The 22,819-nt window shown below is 50.6% G+C and overlaps 1 protein-coding gene across 4 annotated transcripts in view; it reads right to left on the bottom strand.

Annotated features, from left to right (window-relative positions):
• The window catches only part of PLEKHA2 (pleckstrin homology domain containing A2), an 81,499-nt gene that overhangs the window by 12,848 nt on the left and 45,832 nt on the right, over positions 1 to 22,819 (bottom strand). For all 4 annotated transcript variants that reach the window (XM_061404548.1, XM_061404547.1, XM_061404545.1 and 1 more), the window contains 7 exons: positions 18,942 to 18,998; positions 12,050 to 12,098; positions 10,594 to 10,691; positions 3,668 to 3,808; positions 2,996 to 3,142; positions 2,604 to 2,672; positions 2,131 to 2,201 (listed from right to left, as the gene is read on the bottom strand). In XM_061404548.1, coding sequence (XP_061260532.1) covers positions 2,131 to 2,201; positions 2,604 to 2,672; positions 2,996 to 3,142; positions 3,668 to 3,808; positions 10,594 to 10,691; positions 12,050 to 12,098; positions 18,942 to 18,998 — 632 coding nt within the window. The remainder of the gene's footprint in view (positions 1 to 2,130; positions 2,202 to 2,603; positions 2,673 to 2,995; positions 3,143 to 3,667; positions 3,809 to 10,593; positions 10,692 to 12,049; positions 12,099 to 18,941; positions 18,999 to 22,819) is intronic.

Genomic DNA, 22,819 nt, shown 5'->3' with positions numbered 1-22,819 from the left:
TTGCACTCCAGCTGTACAATGGAAATCAGAAGCCCGTCTCTAGCAAGCTTATCACCACAAAGATCAGTTGTAAGTTATACGCGGCATCTGGTGCAACGAGAAAGTCACACGGTGCTCATCTGAAATGCATGTCATTAGCTATTGTAGTCCCTTTCTGAGTATCTGAGAGGAGATGGCACTTCCTTCTGGCTAAAGTGGTTTAACCTTTCAAACTATTCATGCACGTACATACAGTCATGTAATCAACTGCTGGGGAGGAAAAAGCAAAACTGGGAGGAAATCCCCACCCTTTTTGCATCCATTTCTCATTTCTCAGGCTGTATGAAGCCTTTTGTGCTCAGTTGCTTCAGTCGTGTCCGACTCTTTGCAACCCCATGGACTGTAGCCCACCAGGCTCCTCTGTCCATGGGATTCTCCAGGCAAGTATACTGGAGTGGGTTGCCATTTCCTTCTCCTATGAAGCCTTTTAATTCAATTCAATTCAACAAACATTAACTGACTATCCAGGTGCCCAGAACCCCCTTGACTGGGCTGGGGAGAAGCCTAGTCTCACAGGCCTGGAACCTGCAGAGTCTGGGAGCTTCCTTCCCCGGGGATCTGCCTGTCTCTCAGTTCTCTTTCCCACAGTTCAGTCTGACTCTGCCGGTCAGCGTCTCAGGTGAAGTGTGAAGCGCTCTCAGGACCCAACATTATCTGGGTTCTCTAAGCCACCCGAGCCCGCCTGTTGACCTGCATAGGCCTCCGGGGTCAGGAACAAGTCCCATCTCTCCTCCACCCACGGTCAGCTCCGGAGCCACACTTCTGGAACTTCCATCTGTAGCTGCTCTCACAAATGATAATCTGTCGGTGGGAACTTTCCTTATCTTCTAAACTCTGCAACTGCTGTTTGCAAGGCTCACGACAGTCCCCACTTCCGTGGGCCACAGCTCACCTCGCTTTCATGCAAGACCCTCCCACGCCTTCATGTGAGAACAGTCAGCCTGCCGTCAACAGCTCCCCTGGTGACCCTGGCTCTGCACGCACAGTCCGTGGGAGGGAGATACAGCGAACTGCCCCTGCAGACTGCTGACGGAGGGCCGAGCGAGGACCGCCAGGAGCCCAGGTGCCCCTGGGTCTCTAAAGCTTGGCTCCAAGAGCACCGGTATGGGTGCCGGATATGGGAGAGCCACTGAATGGGCCCCAGGTCCGAAATTCGTCCTGCCCTCCGTGGCCCTGGAAAGGTAACCATTTCCTGGAGGAAAGAGGAACAGCTTAAAAAATACTTCTTCTTCCTGCCCGACAGCATTGCCGTGAATCAGCCCTATGTTACGAAGACAACAGGGGACCTCCCTGATGGCTCCGTGGTAAAGAATCCACCTGCCAATGTAGGAGACAACCCCTGATCTGGAAAGATCCCACATGCCATGGAGCAACTAAGCCGTAACGATTGAGCCTGTGCTCTGGAGCCCAGGAACCAGAACTACTGAGCCCACGAGCCTAATTACTGAAGCCTGCATGTGCTACAGCCTGTGCGCCACAACAACAGAAGCCACCAGAATGAAAAGCCTGTGTGTGCACCACAACTACAGAGTAGCCCGTGCTGGCCATGACTAGACAAAAGCCCACACAGCAATAAAGACCCAGCACGGCCAAAAATAAATAATTTTTTTTTTTTTAAAGAAGGTATCAAGGATTTTGTCAAAAGGAAGAGAAGAGAAAAGGCATAACAATTCAGGTCAGAGGCACTGGTACAAACAGGGCTCTGAGCAAATGTGCTAAAAAGTGAGTTACTAAGGGTACAGTGCCCCCCTCCCCCCGAGGGTCAGTCCTCCTGGGCAATGAGCATCCGACGCCTGAGAAGGACCTCTCTCTCCTCTGTTCCATATTCTTTCTTTTCCTCCATAAGAACAGTGTTACATAGGCTCATCTGAGCAGTGAGAGTAAAGGGCTGGGAAGTGGGCAGGTTGGCCCAGTGCACCATCTTGCAGCTGTGACCACTTGGATGGAGACAGGCAGCCACAGATGTCAGGGAGACAAAGTCCTCCTGCTCTTAAAGGAAGGCTCTGGAACAGAGCCTCAGACAGGGAGTAACGGGAGAGCTAAGATGGCATATGGGGTTCTGACCAGAGAAGAAGAAGCAGAGACAATTACCCAGACTTGACCAGACACTCGTGGGTCTTGAGAACATCCTTGAGGAATATGGTACGAAGTGGTTCTCGGTCCTGGGGGAGGAAACGGGGAGACAGAGTGAATGAGGCTGTCTGCCCAAGGCCACGCTGGGACCAGCCGGCCATTATCATCAGACATGACTGGCTGAAACCAGGCTGCAAACAAGACAAGGTCCCGAAACAATCAAAAGAGGAGGGAAAAAAAAAAAAATCTAAGGTGCTCTGCGGGTCTCAGCACACACAGGGAGGGAGTTCATTAAGGCCACTTTAATTTCATGGCAAAGCTGCCCACACCAGGTGGACGGAGCTAAGATGCCGCACACTCCCAGCACACAGATGAGTCTGTGTGCCCACATCTCTGTTCACACACATGAGCGCGTACACACACACACACACACACACACACCTGTGTGTGAGCCCCCTCGGTCTCCTGAGGGCCCCAGAGCCACGACAAACCTGCTCACACTTGAAGTAGCAGATGGTAAAGTCATCCAGCGCAAAGAAGCGCCGCTTCCAGCTCTTGCGCTGCAATAGAGGGTAGAGAGCAGAATGTTAGAAGAGGCCCCGGGGGTGCATTCTGGTCCTAAGCTCCTGGGAACCGCAAAGGCCAGGCTCCCAGCTTGGGGGACCGGGGTGAGGAGCCAAGGATTTCTTCCTCTGCGGAAACGCCTGGGAGCACCTCTGACAGCAGGGCGCTCATTTCCTTTGAGCCCCTCCAGGAATCGGCCGGTGTGGGCGTGGCCGGCTCCACCCTCCTCCCAGCAATCTGCCCTCCCCTAGGGCTCGCCCACACCCACTGGCTCCGGGGATCCCCAGAACCCCCTTCAGTTCCCCTCGCGGACACTCACCACGTTCCCTTGCTTCACACAGTAGCCGCTTTTGATGAGGGGCGGCCCGGTGGGACCTCGGCAGCCGGTCGTGGGGATGTAACTCTGAGACCTCCGAAGGATGGCGTGGGAGCCGGGCTCACCCACTTCCTGCCCATCCCCGCCGTTCTACATGGAAACGGGGACGGCAGAGTTAGCGCCTCCCTGCTCTTGACACGGCCCCACCTGCCTTCCCCAGCAGCCCTGGCCAGTCACCTCTTCCTCTTGGCCCACGAGGGCAGTCAAATAAGAAATAAACCAGAAAGTAAACTTTTGCCTTGGGCAGGCACTGTACAGGGTGCTTTCACAGAGCAAGGCTGGGGAGGGCAGGCAGACCCAGGAGAAAGGGAAGGGCTGCCAAAGCAAACCAGACGAGGCAGAGGCACAGTGAGCTTGTTGCCAGCCACCCTCGGCCCCGCTTCCCACGGGCTTCACAGGTGCCAGTCCTCGTGGGTGATGCAGAGCCATCCTGGCCACAGAGCTTCAGATGCAGCGGCCTCGTCTCTGCACTGTCTGTATTCTCCATCACCCCACATATACGAGCTCCCCCACCCCTGCCCTCTCCTTGGTCCTGCCCTCCTGTCATGTCACTGACACACCATGGACACCCCCGGACCCCCCGTGCCCCAGCCTGGCAGCCCCAGGCCCCAGCACCTGGTTGATGGGTGTGTGTACCACCACCCCTCCGATGATCTCTGTCTTGTAGGCCACCTGTGGCTTCTTCTCTAAGGCCAGAGGAGTTGCTAAGCTCTTGAGAACTTCGGTCGTCAGGGGCAGGTTCCCAGCTTTGGGTACCTGGGAAGAACGACAGTGTGGTTAACTGGGGAGGAAAGCCCAGAGAAAGCAGGGAGGTGACCAAGGAGGCGGGGAGGAAGAAGAAAGTTAATGTGCCAAGTTATAGTAAGATACCCCTTCCCCCCATGTCCTTCCATCCATCCAAACCTGGATATGAGGAATTCAGCAAACCACTCCCACCACACACACACACACAGCCACACACTTACTCAACAAATGCGCTGAGCACCTACTCTGAGTGAGTCAGCCCCTGCCTGGCTAGAGACCAAAGATAAACCAGCAAACACAGACACACTCCATGTCCATGCTGATGAGGGAGACTGATCGCAAACATACAGCAAGACTAACAGTCAGAATAATTACAAATTGTGGTGAGTGCCTTGAAGACAATAAAGAGGAGCTGAGACTGACAGCAGGGCAACTACTGGAGGGGACTGGTTGGCATTGTGGGCACGGTTGGTGTAAGTCTCCAGGGGAAAGAGATGCTCAAACAGTGCCCTGGAGGATGAAAAGGAGCCAGGAACATAAAGACGGGAGAAAGGATGCTTGGCAGTAGGTGAGACACCTGTGGCATCTGGTACAGGACTTGGGGAGCATGTCCCAGGGCTTGGGGTGTAACCTCTGACTTGTCACTAAATGAGTGACACAGTCATAGAGTTATCATGGTCATCAAACGATGAGAGGATATAAATTCAAACACTTAAAATATGAATACAGATACAAAAGTTTTAAATTAAGATATTCTAAGTAAACTTTTTTAAAATTAATTAATTTATATTTTTTCGGCCGTTCTGAGTCTTCACTGTTGCATAGGCTTTCTCTAGTTGCAGTGAGCCAGGCCTATGCTTCCTTATGGTGCTTGGGCTTCTAATTGTGGTGGCTTCTCGTGTTGCAAAGCTTGGGATCTAGGTGTGTGGGCTTCAGTATTTGCAACATGCGGGTTCAAAAGCTACAGCGCTTGGGCTCAGTAATTGTGACGCACTGGCTTAGCTGTCCTGTGGCACGTGGGATCTTCCAGGACCAGGGATCAAACCTGTATCTCCTGCATTGGCAGGTGGACTCTTAACCACTGGACACAGGGGTTTAATAACTTTTTATTAACGGTACTAGCACTTACAAATATCGCCCTCCTGCAAAATGATTTATCTTTGATCCTCTCCAGCTGATCAGAGAGTCACAGAATTTTTAGGGCACGTTTGAGACCACAGGTTGCTGGTGGTCCAAAGGCAGGCTTGCCCCAACCGTGTCTCGTCTGTCCTATCCAGTATGTTTTTCAACCTGCAATTAAAATCTGAAATATTTCATACAAAACAATCTTGTTTTCCAGCAAAGCAGCAGTTCAATCTTTGGATGGGGAACAGATTCCTCAGTTCGTCCCAGTCCTGACCATCTTCCCAACCCGAGGTCACTTATCCTCATTCATGTTGCCACTTTTCTTCCTCTTTGTCCATTTCTCATTTATAGGAAAATCTTTCATCACCAGAGAGGCCCAGAGCAGTCCAATCATTTGCCCAAAGCCATGATGAATATTAACATCTAAGCAGAGACCAAGTCCCTGAACTCTGCTGGTTCAGTCCCCACCACACCACAAAGCCTGTCCTTCACAAGGCCCCAAGACCCCATGTGAATCTGCCAGGAAAGTAACTGCAGACCCCAAAAGAAAACCTAACATCCTGTTTCACTTCTTCTACAGCCTTGGAAGCTAGAAAGACCTAAGAATCCAGATCTTTCAAGAGCTCACAGCTCAAGGATATATTATACAACATGGGAAATATAGCCAATACTTTGTAATCATTTAAATGGAAAGTAACCTTTAAAAACTGTAAAAAAAAAAAAAAAAGTTTAAAAAAGAAAAACAAAAACACTATTGCAAGACTTCCCTGGTGCTCCAGTGACTAAGATTCCACACTCCCAATACAGGGGGCCTGGATTCGATTCCTGGTCAGGAAACTAGATCCCACATGCTGCAACTAAGATCCCAGTCAGTTCAGTCGCTCAGTCATGTCCAACTCTTTGCGATCCCATGGACTGAAGCATGTCAGGCCTCCCTGTCCATCACCAACTCCCAGAGTTTACTAAAATTCATGTCCATTGAGTCGGTGATGCCATCCAACCATCTCATCCTGTCGTCCCCTTCTCCTCCTGCCTTCAATCTTTCCCAGCACCGGAGTCTTTTCCAATGAGTCAGTTCTTCGCATCAGGTGGCCAAAGTATTGGAGTTTCAGCTTCATCATCAGTCCTTCCAGTGAATACTCAGGACTGATCTCCTTTAGGATGGACTGGTTGGATCTCCTTGCAGTCCAAGGGACTCTCAAGCATCCTCTCCAACACCATAGTTCAAAAGCATCAATTTTTCAGCGCTCAGCTTTCTTTATAGTCCAACTCTCACATCAATACATGACCTGGAGCAGCCTAATTAATTTTCAAAAACTACTGTAAGCTAGGAAGTGGGGTGGGGGGGGGTGGGGGGAGTTCACAGCTCAGGGCCATAGGAGAACTAACTCTGCCTGCTAAGGATGGGAATGAAGGACCACACCCCTATGTATCTAATTCAAAGGAGTAAGACCATCGTGATCAAAACTGGGGCCCCAGAAAGAGGACAGGAAGAAGGGTGACCTCTGCCCACCACCTCTCCAGATGAGGCCAGAAACACCCCCTCTCTTTTCCTTCTGAGACAACAGTTGCTTTGGGCCTCTACTCAGTGCCAGGCGGAGGAAGTACTCCTCTCTTTCTGCATTACTACTCATCTCAGGCCACTTTACCAGCCAGGCATCTGTTTCTCTATTTCACATATGAGGTAAACAAAAGCTCGTTAAAAGTCATCGCCACTGCTAAAAACCACTACCAATGAATTCCTGAAACCCAGCTAAGGAGGAGGGGAGTAGCCTTTCAGAGTTCACGACGGCCAGGAAAGGACCCCTGGCAGCTTGGTTGTCGTGTTGCCTCTCGACCCGTCAGCCCACCCAGAGAACTGCTGGTTATCACTGCTCACACCCCTGCATCATCGGCTCCCTCTGACCAATTGCCTGGCTCTCCAAAACAGCTTACACTTCCTGACAGTGAATCAGCCTGCAGAGAACAAACTCACCAATAACCATGTACCAGGTCTTGAAAACAAGGACATCCTCTTGGCTTGTCTGTCTCCCAAGATCCCAGTGAAACAGGCCCCTCTTCCACCATCCCGTCCCCTCTCTGGTGAAGGGTGCCCTGATGGAGGAGATCCACAGGGTTCCATTTGCAACAGGAAATGAAATTTGCAAGGACTCTCTTCCCACAGGCAGGGCAAGACTATGAGGAATAGTCTAACTGTGATAGGGGAAAGTATGCTATAATTTCACTGTCCAGTTTTTAACCCTTTCGAAAAAATGTAGTGAGTTGAATAATGTCTCCCTATGAGCTGACTCATTTGAAAAGCCCCTGATGCTGGGAAAGATTGAGGGTGGGAGGAGAAGGGGACAAAAGAGGATGAGATGGTTGGATGGCATCACCACCTCAATGGACGTGAGTTTGAGTGAACTCTGGGAGTTGGTGATGGACAGGGAGGCCTGGCGTGCTGCAGTCCATGGGGTCGCAGAGGCGGACACGACTGAGCAACTGAACTGAACTGATGCTGGCTTAGGGTGGGTCCTAAGTACAAAGGGTCGGGAAGATCCCCTGGAGAAGGAAATGGCAACCCACTCCAGTACTCTTGCCTAGAAAATTCCATGGATGGAGGAGCCTGGTGGGCTACAGTCCATGGGGTCACAAAGAGTCGGACACGACTGAGCGACTTCACTTCACTTCACTTAAGTGCAATGACTCACGTCTTCCTAAGAGGAGGGGCCATACAGACACGCAGGCCCCACAGTGACGGAGGCAGAAGTGGAGGGATGCAGGACAAACCAGGGAAGCCTCTGAGGGCTAGAAAGGGCAGGGAAGTATTCTCCCCTTGAGCCTTCAACGGGTACATGGAGGGCCTTGCCGACACCCTGATGTCAGACTTCTCAGGACTGTGGGAGAATACATTTCTGTTACTCTAAGCAATCCACCTTTTGCAACAGCCCTTAGGAAACTAATACAGGAATACTACTACTCTGAGCAAACCCAATTCTTTATTTTCTAAAAAATGTTTATTGGAGTATATGGTTGCTTTACAATGTTGTGTTAGTTTCTGCTGTACGGCAAAGTGAGTCAGCTATCTGTACACAGATATCTCCTCTTTATTGCATTTCCTCCCTATTTAGGTCACCGCAGGGCACTGAATAGAGCCCCCTGTGCTATACAGTAGGTTCTCATTAGTTATCTATTTTATACATGGTAGTGTACATGTCAATCCCAGTCTCCCAATTCACTCCACCCCTTTCCCCCTTGGCGTCTGCACTTTTGGCTGAATACCATATGCTGACCGTTATCTTCAATCATAAGGACTCAGTGACCTAGCACTCAGTGACCAGTGATCTGTGGTTACTGGCTCCTGAACCTGGGCGGGTCACTCTGATCTCCAGACATTTCCACTGCCTCGTTTATAAACCAGATGATCACTCCTGCCCTCCCTACTTGAGGTTTTCATGAGGCTAACAAGAAGCCATGAATGTGAAAGTGGTATGTCATCTAACTTCTTTTACATCTGCTGCTTGTTTTTCATATTTTTATAAACCCTTCCAGGTCTCAGAAGTCAGAAGGTCCTAGGCTTGAATCTCAGCTCTGTCATTTAGCAAACTCCAGACTTAGGGCAATGGCAACCCACTCCAGAACTCTTGCCTGGAAAATCCCATGGATGGAGGAGCCTGGTAGGCTGCAGTCCATGGGGTCGTGAAGAGTCGGACACGACTGAACGACTTCACTTTCACTTTTCACTTTCATGCATTGGAGAAGAAAATGGAAACCCACTCCAGTGTTCTTGCCTGGAGAATCCCAGGGACGGGGGAGCCTGGTGGGCTGCCTACTGTCTATGGGGTTGCACAGAGTCGGACACTACTGAAGAGACTTAGCAGACTTAGGGCAAGACTCTGATTTCCGTTTTCCTCATCATAAAAATGGCAGTGAAAGCAGCCGCCTCACAGGAGTGATGTGAAGGGTGAACAGTGTGGCCAGTGAGGAAGCCCCGCTGGACACAGGGTCTGTGTCTTTCATCTCTGCATCCCCTGTCCCCAAGATGCTTCACTTTGCACACAAGGTGCACTAAGAGAAATTTGCCCGTAATGAGGAAGTCAGGTACCCCTCGTCTTCCTTCTGTCCCACAGGATCTTTGGCAGGAGGAGTGAAGAGAGGTATAAATAGAGCAGAGGCAAGTCAGGGGGACCCTAGAGGTTATGGAGCCCTGCAGAGGCTGGGCCATCCCAGCAGGCAGAAAGAGGGCGTGGAACTAGCCGCTTGGAGCAACTCCACGCTCAAGGCACAAAAGCAGGAAAAAGAGGCCCCCCGCTGCCTCCCAGTCTGTGTAGTCCAGTTCAGCAGGCAGGTCCAAGAGAGGACACCCTGGGGTCTTCCCTGGTGGTTCAGTGCTTAAGACCTCACCTTCCAATGCAGGGGGTACGACTGGATCTTAGCTTCCCAAGCTAAGATCCCACATGCCTTGCAGCCAAAGAACCAAAACATAAAACAGGAGCAATACTATAACAAATTCAATAAAGACTTTTAAAAATCATCCACATCAAAAAAAAAAACAAAAAAACTTAAAAAAAAAAAAAGAGAGAGAGAGAACACTGAATGAGAAGAAAATATTAGACACTGAAAGAAACTCCCCACAGTGTGGAAGACCCAGAAGGGTGAAGACTCCAACATGAACAAAGAAAACCTTTAATAAAGTCAGCATTCTGCAGACACACACAGCGTGTGGGTAGCAGACGTGCCTGAGTTAGCAGTTACCCCCCTTCACAGACCCCCACCATTCCCCTCTCTTTTCACTGCCTTACCAAGGTTTATCAGAAAAATGAGCCAACAAGCAAAACCACATCGATGACTGAATTGTACTCTGCTCAGAGGCAGCATCACAAGTGCTGGATAAGTGTACAGGTTTCTTCTATGAAATTATTCACGGGAACCCTGAGGTACTGGGGAGAATAATCTTCCCCAGCACATACTGATTTTTACTGGAAGTCACTAGAATGCTAGCACTTCTGAAGATATCAGAAAATCAAGCTTTTCAGCAAAGTGTGGCTTACATGCCAGAAGTTGGCCTATATTATTGGTTAAAGGTCTAGTTTTTTTCCCTGAAACAGTTTTCCCTTCTCCTTATTCCAACCCACCTCCCTTTCTTTTTCTGTATTTCTAAGGAAGAAGAAAGGAGTTCTTCCTTAGCCAAGTCAAGGAAAACAAGAGTCCTCATAGAACAGCCAGCAAACTGGTGCTTATAAATGTTAGGATTTCCCAGGACAGGTCAGTGGACGGCCTGGACTGGTCCCCAGGTGGCCTCTTAAAGTCAGAAGAGTCTCCCCCAAGCCAGGAAAAAGTTCCGACTTCCCCCCTCATGTGAGTTTCCTCTAATCTGTTTCTCAGAGTCAGCACTCCATTTTCCAATCCCACCACATTCTGAATCAGCATCCCAGAATGACCCAAACCACGACCGCCTGGGAGCCCTCCCAGGAAGCACAGCAGGGACACCCCCATAAACTTCCCCTCAAACCTGATTCAGACTCAGGCTCTCAGCTCAACTTGCGGCTAGTTGGCCAAGGTGTACGAAGAAGTAGGGGAACCGGTCCGGAACGGGTCCTGAGAAAGTCCCCGTCGCCATCCGGGCCACTCCCCACCCGAAACGTGCCAACTGCAGAAAGACTCTCACCGGAAAGGAGAAGGATCATACGTACGGTGATTTTGCTGGCTTGGTTCAAGGCTTCCACCCAGTCCTTCAGATCTTTCTGGTCGTTGGCTTGAAGAAAATACCTCTGCGAGAGGGCGTTGATGACTGCAAAAGGTATGGGACGAAGAGAGAAGAATCCAGGTCAGAACACACACACCAGAACTAAGATGTTTGGTGTAGCAGGGCAGAGGATTCCCGCCAAAGAGACCAAGATGTTCCGCATGGTGCAAAGTCACCTGGGAGTATCTGGGAAGCAGAGCACTCTCAATCTCAAAAAAAAATGTGGATTATTACTCCATTGGCCACAAGACAACACTAATGGCCTTGGTGTGCTGCTGTGCAGAAAGGCGGCTCATTCACCATCCACCAGACACACGCCTGGACAGCTTTTCCAAGGTGCTGAACGCTGGACAGTCATGATAATACACATGCAAGCTTGGCCCCCATGCTCCTGGTTTCCACTAGCTGAACTGACCCGGGTTAGGGGTCTTGTCTGTGGTTGAGACATGGAACTAAGGTTGCCTGGGTTCAAGTCGGTGACTTTGAGACCCCATTTTCAACCTGGTCCTTCCCCAGCACTCTATGAGGTCAACAATTTACTTCTGGGTTCTTCTTCTTCTTCTTTTTTTTTTTTCTTTTTAGATCTGCTGACCACAAAATCTGAGAGTCCGATTTTTGAGCTTGGCAATGATAGTTGAAGGAAGTGGGAGAAAGTGTGCAAAGAAGTTTGAACCAACCTGAGTGGGAAAAGAGGACAGCTTAAATGACCATGTTACTCTCCTGGCAAAAATAAGCTAGAACTGGAGGAGGTGAGCATCGGGTGAGTTCATCCCCTCATTCCTTCAGAGAATATTTACTGAGCAACCGCTTTGTGCCAGGAAGCACACGCTAAGTGCTGGGGATATACCAGTGACAAAGCCGGGGACCATCCCTGCCTTCGTGGCGCTTACACCCCAGACATAAAACAGAAGCTATTTGTTAGCTTCTGCTCATAGCACTTAGTACAGCACCGACAAGGCAGTAGAAGCCAGTTAAATACTGATGCTTCAGTGACCTGCATCCACTGAGCGGCTCTGCTTCCTGGGGCACCCCCAGCCATCATTCATTGGCAGTAAGACTTTCAGTAGAACATTCCCTAGTTCCCTCAAGTCTCTGTACCATTCCTCTGCTCTGAGTTAAAGGTTCCTTAAGACTTCCGGTAGATACCTGGCACCCTGCCCTGCAGAGAGCCAGGAGAACTGAGACATCATGGGCGCCTGTGCCTCCATCTTATGTTATTAACAATCTTCGCAGGGAGACCAGGGAAAGGAAGATCATGTGACACCCAGGGATATGGCTGGGACAGCGGTCCCTCACACACACACGGTACAAGTCACATGTGATCGATCACAGGACCGTCTCCACGCAAAAGAGGAAGCTGCTGGAGGAGTGTTCAGAAAACCCATCCTCTGCTCAGGACTTACCGAAGCAAAACGGAGTTTTGGGTTTCTGCTTTGGGGTGGCTATGCTCACCTAAATCAGATGAAAAAAGAAAAGAAACGTGAGTGTGTTTCCAACAGTGTTGTAAAGCTGTGTTGTTTTTTCCTTCAAAACTTTATACATTAGGGGACTCGATACAAAAAGAAGAGTATACAAAAACATATGAGAGCATTTTAAAAACTAATGGCTGAGTGGAAACCTTGCACTCATCATCCAGATTAAGAAATCACCCACTATCGATCCTATTTCTTAGAAGCCCTCTGTGCCCCTCTCTGGTAGATAGAATCCCAGCCCCACCCCTCAGAGATAACCGCTATCTTGATGTCTGTGTTGAATCTTCAAAAATGCTCACAAGCCACTAAGTCCTGAGAAAATTCTCTTTGGACCACAAATATATGTACCTTTCACATTAGCGAGACCCTACTCCTCTCCCAACCACCAAACCTCCTCCCCTAAACAGTTCTGTGAATCAGAGGTGGAATTGTCACAAATACCCAGATTTCAAACAGAGCCCACAGAAAGGTGGGTCACTCACTGCACTGAGACACACAGATCAATTTCCCTTATCTTTACCCTGACTGCTTCACCATGAAAATAAGCACTTCCCACCTGCCCAGAGAGCAGCTGACGGGATCAGGGCACATCCCATATTGAAGGCAAGGGCATAAGAAAGCGGGACTTTTTCTACCTCCTGCTGTGTCATCCTGCCTTTTCAAGCCTGCCCCACATGTATGTTCTGATTCTGTGACTGTTGTGAGCCTGTCTCATTTGAGTTCAAATACACTGAACAAGGAAAGGAAAGCATATTCCATCATATGGAATTAGATGACTGCCCTTAATGAAGGCTGAACCTCCCTGGAGCAGGCCTCCACCACTGGTCCTGGGATTTCTAAGGGGACAGCCCCTTCCCCCAGGACCGAGGCTGGGAACCAATATTCACATGTGGCTATCATCCACTCATGTACACCATTCCCACATTTCTGGGGCATTGTCCAACTTGCTCTCGCCCAGGGGCTCCTGGAGTGGTTCTAGCTTTAACAGGAAGCTCATTAGAAGCCAAGAGCTAAAGAAAACTTTGGAGTCAAAATTAAGGTTTTTAGGACTTCCCTGGTGATCCAGTAGCTAAGACCCTGCACTCCTAATGCATGGGACCCAGGTTCCACCCCTAGTCGGGGAACTAGATCCCAAATGAACTCACAACTGAGAGTTCCTATAGTGTGCGTGTGCCCAGTCGTGTCCGACTCTTTTCGACCCCTTGGACTGTACCCCGCCAGGCTCCTCTGTCCATGAGATTTCCCAGACAAGAATACTGGAATGGGTTGCCATTTCCTCTTCCAGGGGATCTTCCCAACCCAGGGATCGATCCCATGTCTCCTGTGTCTCCTGCATTGGCAGGTGGATTCTTGACTACTGAGCCACCTGGAAAAAATCCTGCCCTGCCACAACTAAAGGACCCGAGTACAGGCAAATAAAATAAAAACAAGAGGGAAAGACCCAACATTAAAAAAAAAAAAAATTAAGGTCTCATCATGGCTCACAGTGGCTCAGGATCTGATTGTGACTGACACACCAAGCTGACACACCAGGGTGACTGAATTCTCTCTCTTGGCTCTAAGTTCTTTCTACAGACCTGGCCCAGATTTCTCAACAACCCAAATTAATACTGCCCAGAACACTCAAGATGGGAACCGAGGCGGCAGCCTATAAAAGATCAAAGGAAGGACAGGCGGCACAGCCTGGGCTTTGGTGCCAGAGCACCAGGGCCCCCATCCCAGGTGTCCCAGCTGTCTCACCATTTCCTAGTCCATCAAACAGTAATAATAAATCATGCTCTCACAGGGCCATGGAGAGGATTAAATGTGACAGCGCAGGTGAAGCACTTAACCCACCTTATCATGCAGAAGCTGCTCAACCAAGGAGAGGCTGTTTACACCCACTCCACGTACCAATACAAGCCATGCTATGCTGGGCATGAGGGGCTTCCCTAGTACTCAGATGGTAAAGAATCTGCCTGCAATGCAGGAGACCCAGGATTGATCCCTGGGTTGGGAAGATCCCCTGGAGAAGGAAATGGCAACCCACTCCAGTACTCCTGCCTGGAGAATCCCATGGACGGAGGAGCCTGGTGGGCTACGGTCCATGGGATCGTAAAGAGTTGGACATGACTGTGTGACTAACTTTCACTTTTCATGCTTGGCATGACGGACAAAATGCTAAGGGCCTTGTGAGCTTCTCCGGGCCCCAAAACATGTATGAGACCTGGCCTCCAACACATAAAATGAATATGGCACACTCAATAGTAATAACTATTCAACTGAATGTCTATATGATGTTACACCAACCTCATCAACATGCCTACAAGATGTCGCATTAAGCCAACTTCATTCACATTCTAATTAAACATTCACAAAAACCGCACAACATTCAAAAATAATCAGCAGCTTTGATTTTCTTGGTTCACGAGAATCCCTGGATGTGCAAGACGATAGCTGAGAAATTAAAGCCAATCATAAATTGAGTTACTCACAGTCAAATCATTTCAAAAAGGAAAATGATGAAAATCCTTTCAAATATCTCACAGCCAAACAATTACAGTCAATGAGGGAAGTGGAGTCATTCTGATGTTTACCATGATGTGAGGTGTACGCTAGAGAGCCTAAGAAAGTCTTTAAATCATCTCCCAGATGATGAAGATTTAGACAAAGGTGAGCCCGCATATCTGCCTTCAAAGAGGATGAAAATCCCCTTGCCTATTTAGCATCTGTGCGCCAGAGCCCTGCGAACAAGCCCTGGCCCCCATGCCATCTTGTTCTCCTGGGATGCAGACCCCAGAGTTCAACCTGAGCCACACTGTGTGTTTCCCTCCTGTTTGCATCTGATGTTCTGATCTGTCGGTGACGCACGGGCTTCCTCCCTCAGCACCCGTGTTCTTGCAGGTCCTCAAGCTCAGAGCTCCTGTGTGCCCCGCCCTTGGTTCCTGTATGACCCTGACCCTCGCAGAACTACCTTGGCCCTCCCTGCCTTCTGCACACTTTCACCCCGGCTGGGAGACAAACAGTCCACTCTGACCACAGCTCATTACCAGCCCATCCGAGGGAAACGCGCTCATTACCGGAAGTCAAAGCTTTCAAAGAGATCACTTGGCTTTCCATTTGCTTTTACATGTTTATCCAGTGTTCAGTTGGGAGTACGTGTGATTACACGCCTGCACACCTGTAATCTGCTTCGTGGTGACCACAGAAGGATTACCTGGCCAAGCAGCTCTTGCTGAATTAACAGGACGCTACTTCTAGGTCAACCCTGATGGGTTGTTTTGCAAGGGTAAGACCCTCAACATCTCTGATCAGCCCCAAGAGTGGCAAAGCCAGAGGGGAAGCAACTACACTCCTTCTTACAGTCCTGGAATGACGAAGAAAATACAGGGACTTCCCTGGTGGTCCAGTGGTTAAGACTCCAGGCTTCCAATACAGGGGGCATGGGATTGATCCCTGGTTGGAGAACTAAGATTCCACATGCCTTGGTGTGGCCAAAAACAACAACAACAACAACAAAGCAAGTCCCATCTATTGGCTGCTATGCCCTCAGAAAGAAAGGCCAAGGTGGGGGCTGAGAGGGGGGTCTCACTCACTCTGGAGGAGTATAGCTCTGGCCTCCCCCCAGATCCCAGTGATGGGGGGCAGGACCCCCACCTCCTGGGAGGGATAGCACCACTGCCCCCACCACACCACCTGCTGCTGACTAGGCCAGCCCATGCAGCTCCTTCACACGTGGTGAAGGAGCAGAAAGGCTCTTGAAGAAGTGGTGCAGTGGATGGGCTGACTCTGGCCACAAGTAAGTCGCTGCACAGCAGTGGTTGACCGGTGGGTCCTAGGTGAGGAGGCAGGGAGAGGTCGGGGGGCAGGGGAGGTGAGGCAGGGACGGAGCACAGGTCACCCGCAGAGTGACACAGGCGAGGCCGCCCCCTGCCCCCCCAGCCCAACAGACGCTCAGGAACTCGCTCTTATCAGATCCTGCACAGACCACAGGAGCAGCAAAGCCATGGGGCACCGGGGCACTGCGAGCCCGCCCCACCCTGGCTCCCCTGAGCCGGAAGTAGAGCTGGGGCCCCTCCAGCAACAGCAGCAGCAGCAGCAGCAGCCAAAGGCCTTGGAGCCTCGGTGCTGCCCAGGGAGACCCTGCCCCACGAGGCAGCATCAGGACCCGGGGAAGAGGCACTCACCCACCCAGAATCATAGCAGGCTCGAAGCTGGAGCCTCTGAACCAGCTTCCAGGGGTCAGTGAGCCCTGGAGGCACAGGAGAAATGAGGGTGTGTGCACACACACGTGATTTACCCGGGACATGAATCCACGCTTCTCATCAGACTTTCCTAAGGATCCATGACCCTGCCCACCCCTGCCCGTCAAAAGCCAGGAGTGAGCCCTGTTCCAAGAAGGTCTTTGTTGCAATTAACAGAGAGCCAGGCCACAAGCTGGAAGTGTTAAGTGAACAGGACCTTATGGGGCCTTCCGCAGACAAAGCCTCCCCGCCCCACCCCCCTCCCTGTATCCTCTGCTTGAGCTCCCCTCTGAGGTACCCAGATAATAGTATCTGATGAAAATTTCCTGAGTTGTTTTGCAGATGTGAACCCCATCCCCCCAACAAGCAGCAGCAAACGGAGGAAGGACTAGATGACCTTGAGTACGTGGTCCCATGTCTCCTGAAGCCCGAGGTCGACCACTAACATGAATTCCCACGACACCATCAGCCCGTCAGAGAAACATGCACCCTGAGGCCCTCAACCCTCTCATCTGCCCTTAATAACGCTTTGCTGAAACCCTTCAGGGAGCTTGAGACTCCTGAAGGCCGTGAGCCACCTCATCTCCTTGCATGGCCTTGCAGTAAAGCTTTCTCTGCTCCTGACTCCCACGTTTCAGTTTGGTTGGCCTCAAGGGTCAGGCCAGGACTCCCATTAACAGAGGTGGAGCTGGCTGTGTGGAAGAGGAGGACCCGCAAACAAAGCAGGGAGGTGAGTGGAGTCAAAGGCCAGCATCCATCTTTTTCTAGTTGGCCTGAGAACTGGCCCTGCTGCTGCGACATCAACTGCAGAAGCTTCCTCTGTGTTAGCCTCTCTGAAGATGGATGTTCCCAACACCAGCCCACAAGGACGAGCACCCTTAGCGGAGGCCACACGCACTACGGCCAGGCTGCCGCTGCTGGTGCAACAGGTTCCTCGGGGACGGGACACCTAGGGGTTAACAAGAAATAACCTGGAATGCCGAATTTGATACCAGCACAGGCTAAATGTTTTGTTTTTTTTTTTTTCTGGGAAAACCCCTGCTTTCTGGCACCGGGTCAGGCAGCAAGCAGTTCAAGGCTCTCCTCTCCGAGAAACCTGACCCATTGGCAGCTGTGGGTTTTGCAAAACCCATCCCTGCCTGCCTCTCCCCTCCACGGAGGGTACAAGGCAGGTCCCTCCTGCTAAAGGAAGCAGCCTCCCAAGCCGAGAATTCGAGAAACCCTCATCCGAGCTGCATTTATAAATCACGATTCTGCAAGAGACTGTAGTCCCTCTTCTCCCATCAGGAAGGAGAAAAAAAAAAAAAACCCTCTCAAATGGGAGATGGTTTAGAGTTTCATTAATCTTGGGGTTCTCTGCTCCCTGCTCTCTGAATTCTCTCTCTTCCAACCTCCTAGTGAAATGACCTAATGAGCTCACAGCAAGACAGGACAGGACAGGACAGGAGAGGGGAGGGCCCAGGGCCCTGGCCGGAGGGGCCTCCGGGAGCCAGCCACATTCTGACCACAAAGCATGCAAATTGCCTGCTTTCCTAAGCCCTTCCCCTCTCCCGGTCCTTCCCTCCTCGCTCTAAGGCTCCCAAACACTGCCCTGCACCCAGTCTCCTCTGCTGGACTCCCACCTGCAACCCCTGCAGTTGCCTTCCCCTTTGGCCCAGCTGAGATGGGAGGGCTGCCCAAGGACCCCCAAAGCTTATTATGAGATGGACAGGAGCCACTCAGATCAGAGCCCCATCCCCTGAGGAGGGGAGAATGTGGACAAGGAAGCCGAGGTCCCCAAGAGGGCTGAGTGAGGGCCTTCCAGAACCTCGGTGCTGGCTGGGGGCCACTTGGCTCTCCTTGCTGGACAAACAGTTCCTCTTTCTAGCAAGGCTCTAAATCCCCCGGCCTTTTTTTTTATCACTGCTGCATCACAGGTCAGCGCCGGTGCCTGCTCCAAGGAGGAGCCACTACACAAAGCTGAATTCAGCAGCTACGAGTGGGCACCATCCACTTGGAGCCCCCCAGGCCCCACCCAGGTCTCAGCCCAGAAGAGGGGTTGCTCTCGCCTCTTCTGTGCAGACTGGACCAGGGGATGGGCTGTCGGCTGGCCTGCCAGCCCGTTCAGCTGTTCTCTGGCTGCTGAGTGGTTGGGGCCCTCCCAGGCTCCCCTCCACAGTGATCCGGTCCCGCCCATGGATAAGCTTTCAGTGCCGCCCCAACGCTTTCTGAGCCATGCCAGTCGAACCATACACTTTGAGAGAATCCTTTACAGTCACTGGGTTTTTTGCTGTTGTGGTTGTGTTCCTTTTGGTCCCAGTTAAAAAAAAAGATCACGTCCCAGTCTTTGCCCACCCACCTCCCATCCCACCTTTGCAGGAGATGGCAGTATCACTGACTGAGGGGTCCCAGAAGTGAGAGGCTGCAAGACCACCCTCCAAGAACCTGCTGCCACAGGCCACCCGGCCCCGGTCAGTTAAAGGCTTCCACGGGCACATGGGGAGCACATCATAGCCCAGCAACACCCCCAGGAGCTGCTGCCCAAGGTGTGTGCTTCCTCTAGTTTAGATACTATACCTACTTACAAACCATGAAGTCCCAGAGCTCCAGGCCGACATTACCTTCGAGATGTAGGTCAGCTGCAAAGATCCGACAGCTCCTGCCCCAATTGCCAGGTTCTGAAAGACATGGGTTTTGCATTTGAAGAAGGATGCTATGCGAGGCAGTGGATACAGGACTACGGAAGGCTGAGAGTCTCATTCTGTTGATGCCACTTTCTGGCTTTGCAATCTTGACTAGTCACTTACTTTTTTTTTTAGCTTTTGATTTTATTTTGGAGTACAGCTGATGAACAATGTTGTATTCGTTTCAGGTGTACAACAAAGTGATTCAATTATACAGACGTGCGTGCTATCCCTTCAGTCGTGTCCAACTCTTTGCAACCTCAAGGGCTGTAGCCTGCCAAGCTCCTCTGTCCATGGGATTCTCCAGGAATACTGGAGCGGGTTGCCATTTCCTACTCCAGGGGATCTTCTCAACCCAGGGATCAAACCCATATCTCTTACCATCTCCTGCATTGGTAGGCAGGTTCTTTACCACTAGGATCACCTGGGAAGCCCTAAGCCCTTCAATTGTACATGTATCTATTCTTTTTCAAATTCTTTTCCCAATGAAGTTGTTACAGAATATTGAGCAGAATTTCCTGTGCTATACAGTAGGTCCTTGTTGGTTATGCATTTTAAATACAGCAGTGTGTACATGTCCATCCCAAACTCCCTAACTATTCCCTCCCCCACCATCTCCCCATAAGTTTGTTCTCTAGTCACTTACCTTTCTTCACCTCACCACAGTGATAATTCTTGCCACGGTATGTGGACTTAACATTTCCCTTAGCCTCATTTATTTCAGAGATGTATTCTAGTACAGTGGTTAAAAGTGGGGGCTCCACCACTTTGTGAATAAGTTCCTTCATCTCTAAGCCTCAGTTTTCCCTTCTGTAAAAACAGGGATCATAATAGTACCTACCTCACCAGACAGTTCTAAGGATGAGTTAATAGACAAGACCACTTGCAGGAACTTCCCTGGTGGCTAAGACTCCATGCTCCCAATCCAGGGGTCTTTCGAGCCATCCCACGTGCCACAACTAAAGAAGAAAAAGACCCTGCGTGCCACAACTAAAGCTCTCTAGTGCCGCAGCTAAGACCCGGCACAGCCAGATAAATAAAGTAAATAAATATTAAAAAACACTGGGGATTGTCCCTGTTTAGAGTTATATAGTCATCTTTATGACTCTGAACAAGTGTTAGCTAGTTTTTATATATATATATATATATATAAAATAAAATACATATTGTCCTGACTGCTCTGATATCCCTGTTGGCTTTATCTTGTTTGATGACACTTCAAATTCTCTTCTTAATAAATATGGTACAGAGTAACACAATATAGGGGGAAAAAAGGAAATAAAAACATGTATCTTCAGTCTATTTCAAAGGGCAGGTATGAGTACTAAAATAGAATGGTATCTGTACAGTATAAAAAAAATAAATGCAACATCAAGAAACTCACAGGCACCTTGTCTGGCAACATTCTACCCTGACACAGTCTCTTGGCTCTCTAACTGCTCCACTGTCAGAAATGAAGGGATGAAAACACAGGGGTGGGAGCGTACCAAAGAAACGGCCGTGGTTAGAAATCACAGCTGGACAGTTTCTCACATATAACTTGGCGAATCCACTCCCACGGGACCTGAGCTCCTGGTGACCTCTTAAACTATTGCCGTAAGCCTCAAAGAATAACCTGGGAGCCCCTATTTTGAAGACCTGGGGTCATCTCTAAGCAATAAACAAAGGCAACTCTAGAATAATGGCTGCAGATCATTGTTCAGTCACTCAGTCATGTCCGACTCTTTTGCAACCCCATGGACAGCAGCACGCCAGGCTTCCCGGTCCTTCACTATCTAGTAAATTTCCTAAAGGGTCAACAGTGGGATGACTTGTCATTCCAGGAGCCTGCCCTTAAGAAATATCTTAGATAGCAGGGAAGAGTCCTTCCAAGTGCAACAACCTAAATTCACAGGCATCACTTGAAGTAAGGCAGTGTGTGAAGCTTCCTACTCATAAGAAAATGGATGGAGATAAAACCACGATAAAAGGATTCTCAGAGCCCTAGAAATTTAGAGAAAGAGATCCAGAAAGGACATCTCCTCTCTTTTGCAAACGAGGCCATAAGTCTAAAAGCTGCCCTTGAGTATCTGAATCAGCATTTTGAATATGGACGACTGGATTTACACATTTTTTAAACTACATAATGACTGCATTGTTTGGTTGGTTTTTTTAAAAGAAAACTCTCTGTTGGGTAACCACAGATAGGCCTAGTACCTCTAAGTGTTAGTCGCTCAGTCATGCCTGACTCTGCAACACCATGGACCGTAGCCTCTCCAGGTTCCTTTGTCCATGGGATTCTCCGGGCAAGAATACTGGAGTTATTAGCCGTGCCCTCCTCCAGGGGATCTTCCCCACCCAGGGATCGAGCTCAGATCTCCCACATTGCAGGCAGATTCTTTACCGTCTGAGCCACCAGGGAAATCTATACCCCCTAAATCCGATTCCAAAAAGGAAACACAGCACCCCAAAAGGCCAGTGAGCAGCTGACAGTGCCTCTGAGAAGGCTGTGAACCACCCAAGACAGACAGCTCTGCAGGGAGAGGCTGCCCACAGCTGGCTGCATCTGCACAGCCCCGGGGACACACCGCCACCAGCCACCGTGGACACAGGCCCCCTGGCCCACCCCCAGCCCCTGTTGTGTACTTGAGGGAAGTGAGTCGTGTGTTGAGGGGACCTGCCTGAGGTCACACACCTGGCTCGGCTTCTCCTGACTTCCACCCCGAAGCCCTAGAAGCAGCATATTGCCATGTCTAACTTAAGTGGCTGGAATTCTAGCTTAGACATCACTGTCCTAGGCCCGCAGGCAAGTTCCTCTACCTAGAAGATGGGGCTCATCAGCCCTGTTTCCTGGGCTGGTTGTGAGAGTTACATAAGGGTAAACAGCGGCGCCCAGCCCAGGGCAGCTTCCATCCCCGACCAGCGGCGCTAATTACCAGACGCAGACGCCAAGTCTTGGAGCCGTTCTTGCCCAACTCAGTCTCCTCACCCCAGACCACAGCTGGAGGCCTCCAGAGCCCTAGCTGGAATTACGAGCGATCAAGTGGGATTTGAGGAGCCACTCAAGACACAAACCCACACGTCCTGCCAGATATGAACCCATCCCACTGCAACGACTTCATCTCCCCTCCACCCTCCGGAGGGAGGGCGGTCCACCCTCAGCCCCGGCTGCTCTCAGCTCTCTGGCTTTGAAGAGGACACAGTCATTCTCCCAGCCCAGCAAGCCCAGGGTAGAGGTGTCCCCAGCCCCTCACCATGGTCCTCCCTCTGCCTGCCTGCTCCTAGGATCACAGGCACCTCCCTGCACCACCAGAGGCCAGGAAAATCTGACGCATGTCTGAAAATGCAGTTTCCCCGCTCCACCCCCAACTGTGCTCCTCACCCAGGGGGAAGTGAGTGACGGGGGGAAAAGAGGATCACCCAGGATCACTGAGGCTTGATCCAAACTAACGGTGTGGTGTCCACTCCGATCGCTGGACCTGAATGGTGACAGCTCGATGCCAGAGTGGCAGCTCCAGGCCGGACACTTCCAGGTCCGGGAGGACTGTGCCAGCTGCTTGAGCTAAACAGCCAGATGTCCGGGCAGGAACGCTGGGAGCCTGCAACTGGGGAGGGCCGGGTGTCAGAGCCCACCTAGGGACATACCATCTCCTCCAGGGGACGGACGGGAGGCCCCGCCTTCACCAAGCCGAATTGCAGCACATCCCAGCATCATCTGACAGTAGCCTGCCCGCCCCCTCCCTGAATGCATGCACATCACCCTCTCCTGGGGAGCTTGTTTTAAAAGACCCACCCGAAAAACACTGAATCAAAATCAACTGGAAGGCAGTCAGAAC

This window comes from Bos javanicus, chromosome 27 (assembly GCF_032452875.1).
Source record: "Bos javanicus breed banteng chromosome 27, ARS-OSU_banteng_1.0, whole genome shotgun sequence".
Lineage (NCBI taxonomy): Eukaryota > Metazoa > Chordata > Mammalia > Artiodactyla > Bovidae > Bos > Bos javanicus.
The sequence above is the reverse complement of the archived record's forward strand: the minus strand, read 5'-3'. Positions and strand labels throughout refer to the sequence as shown.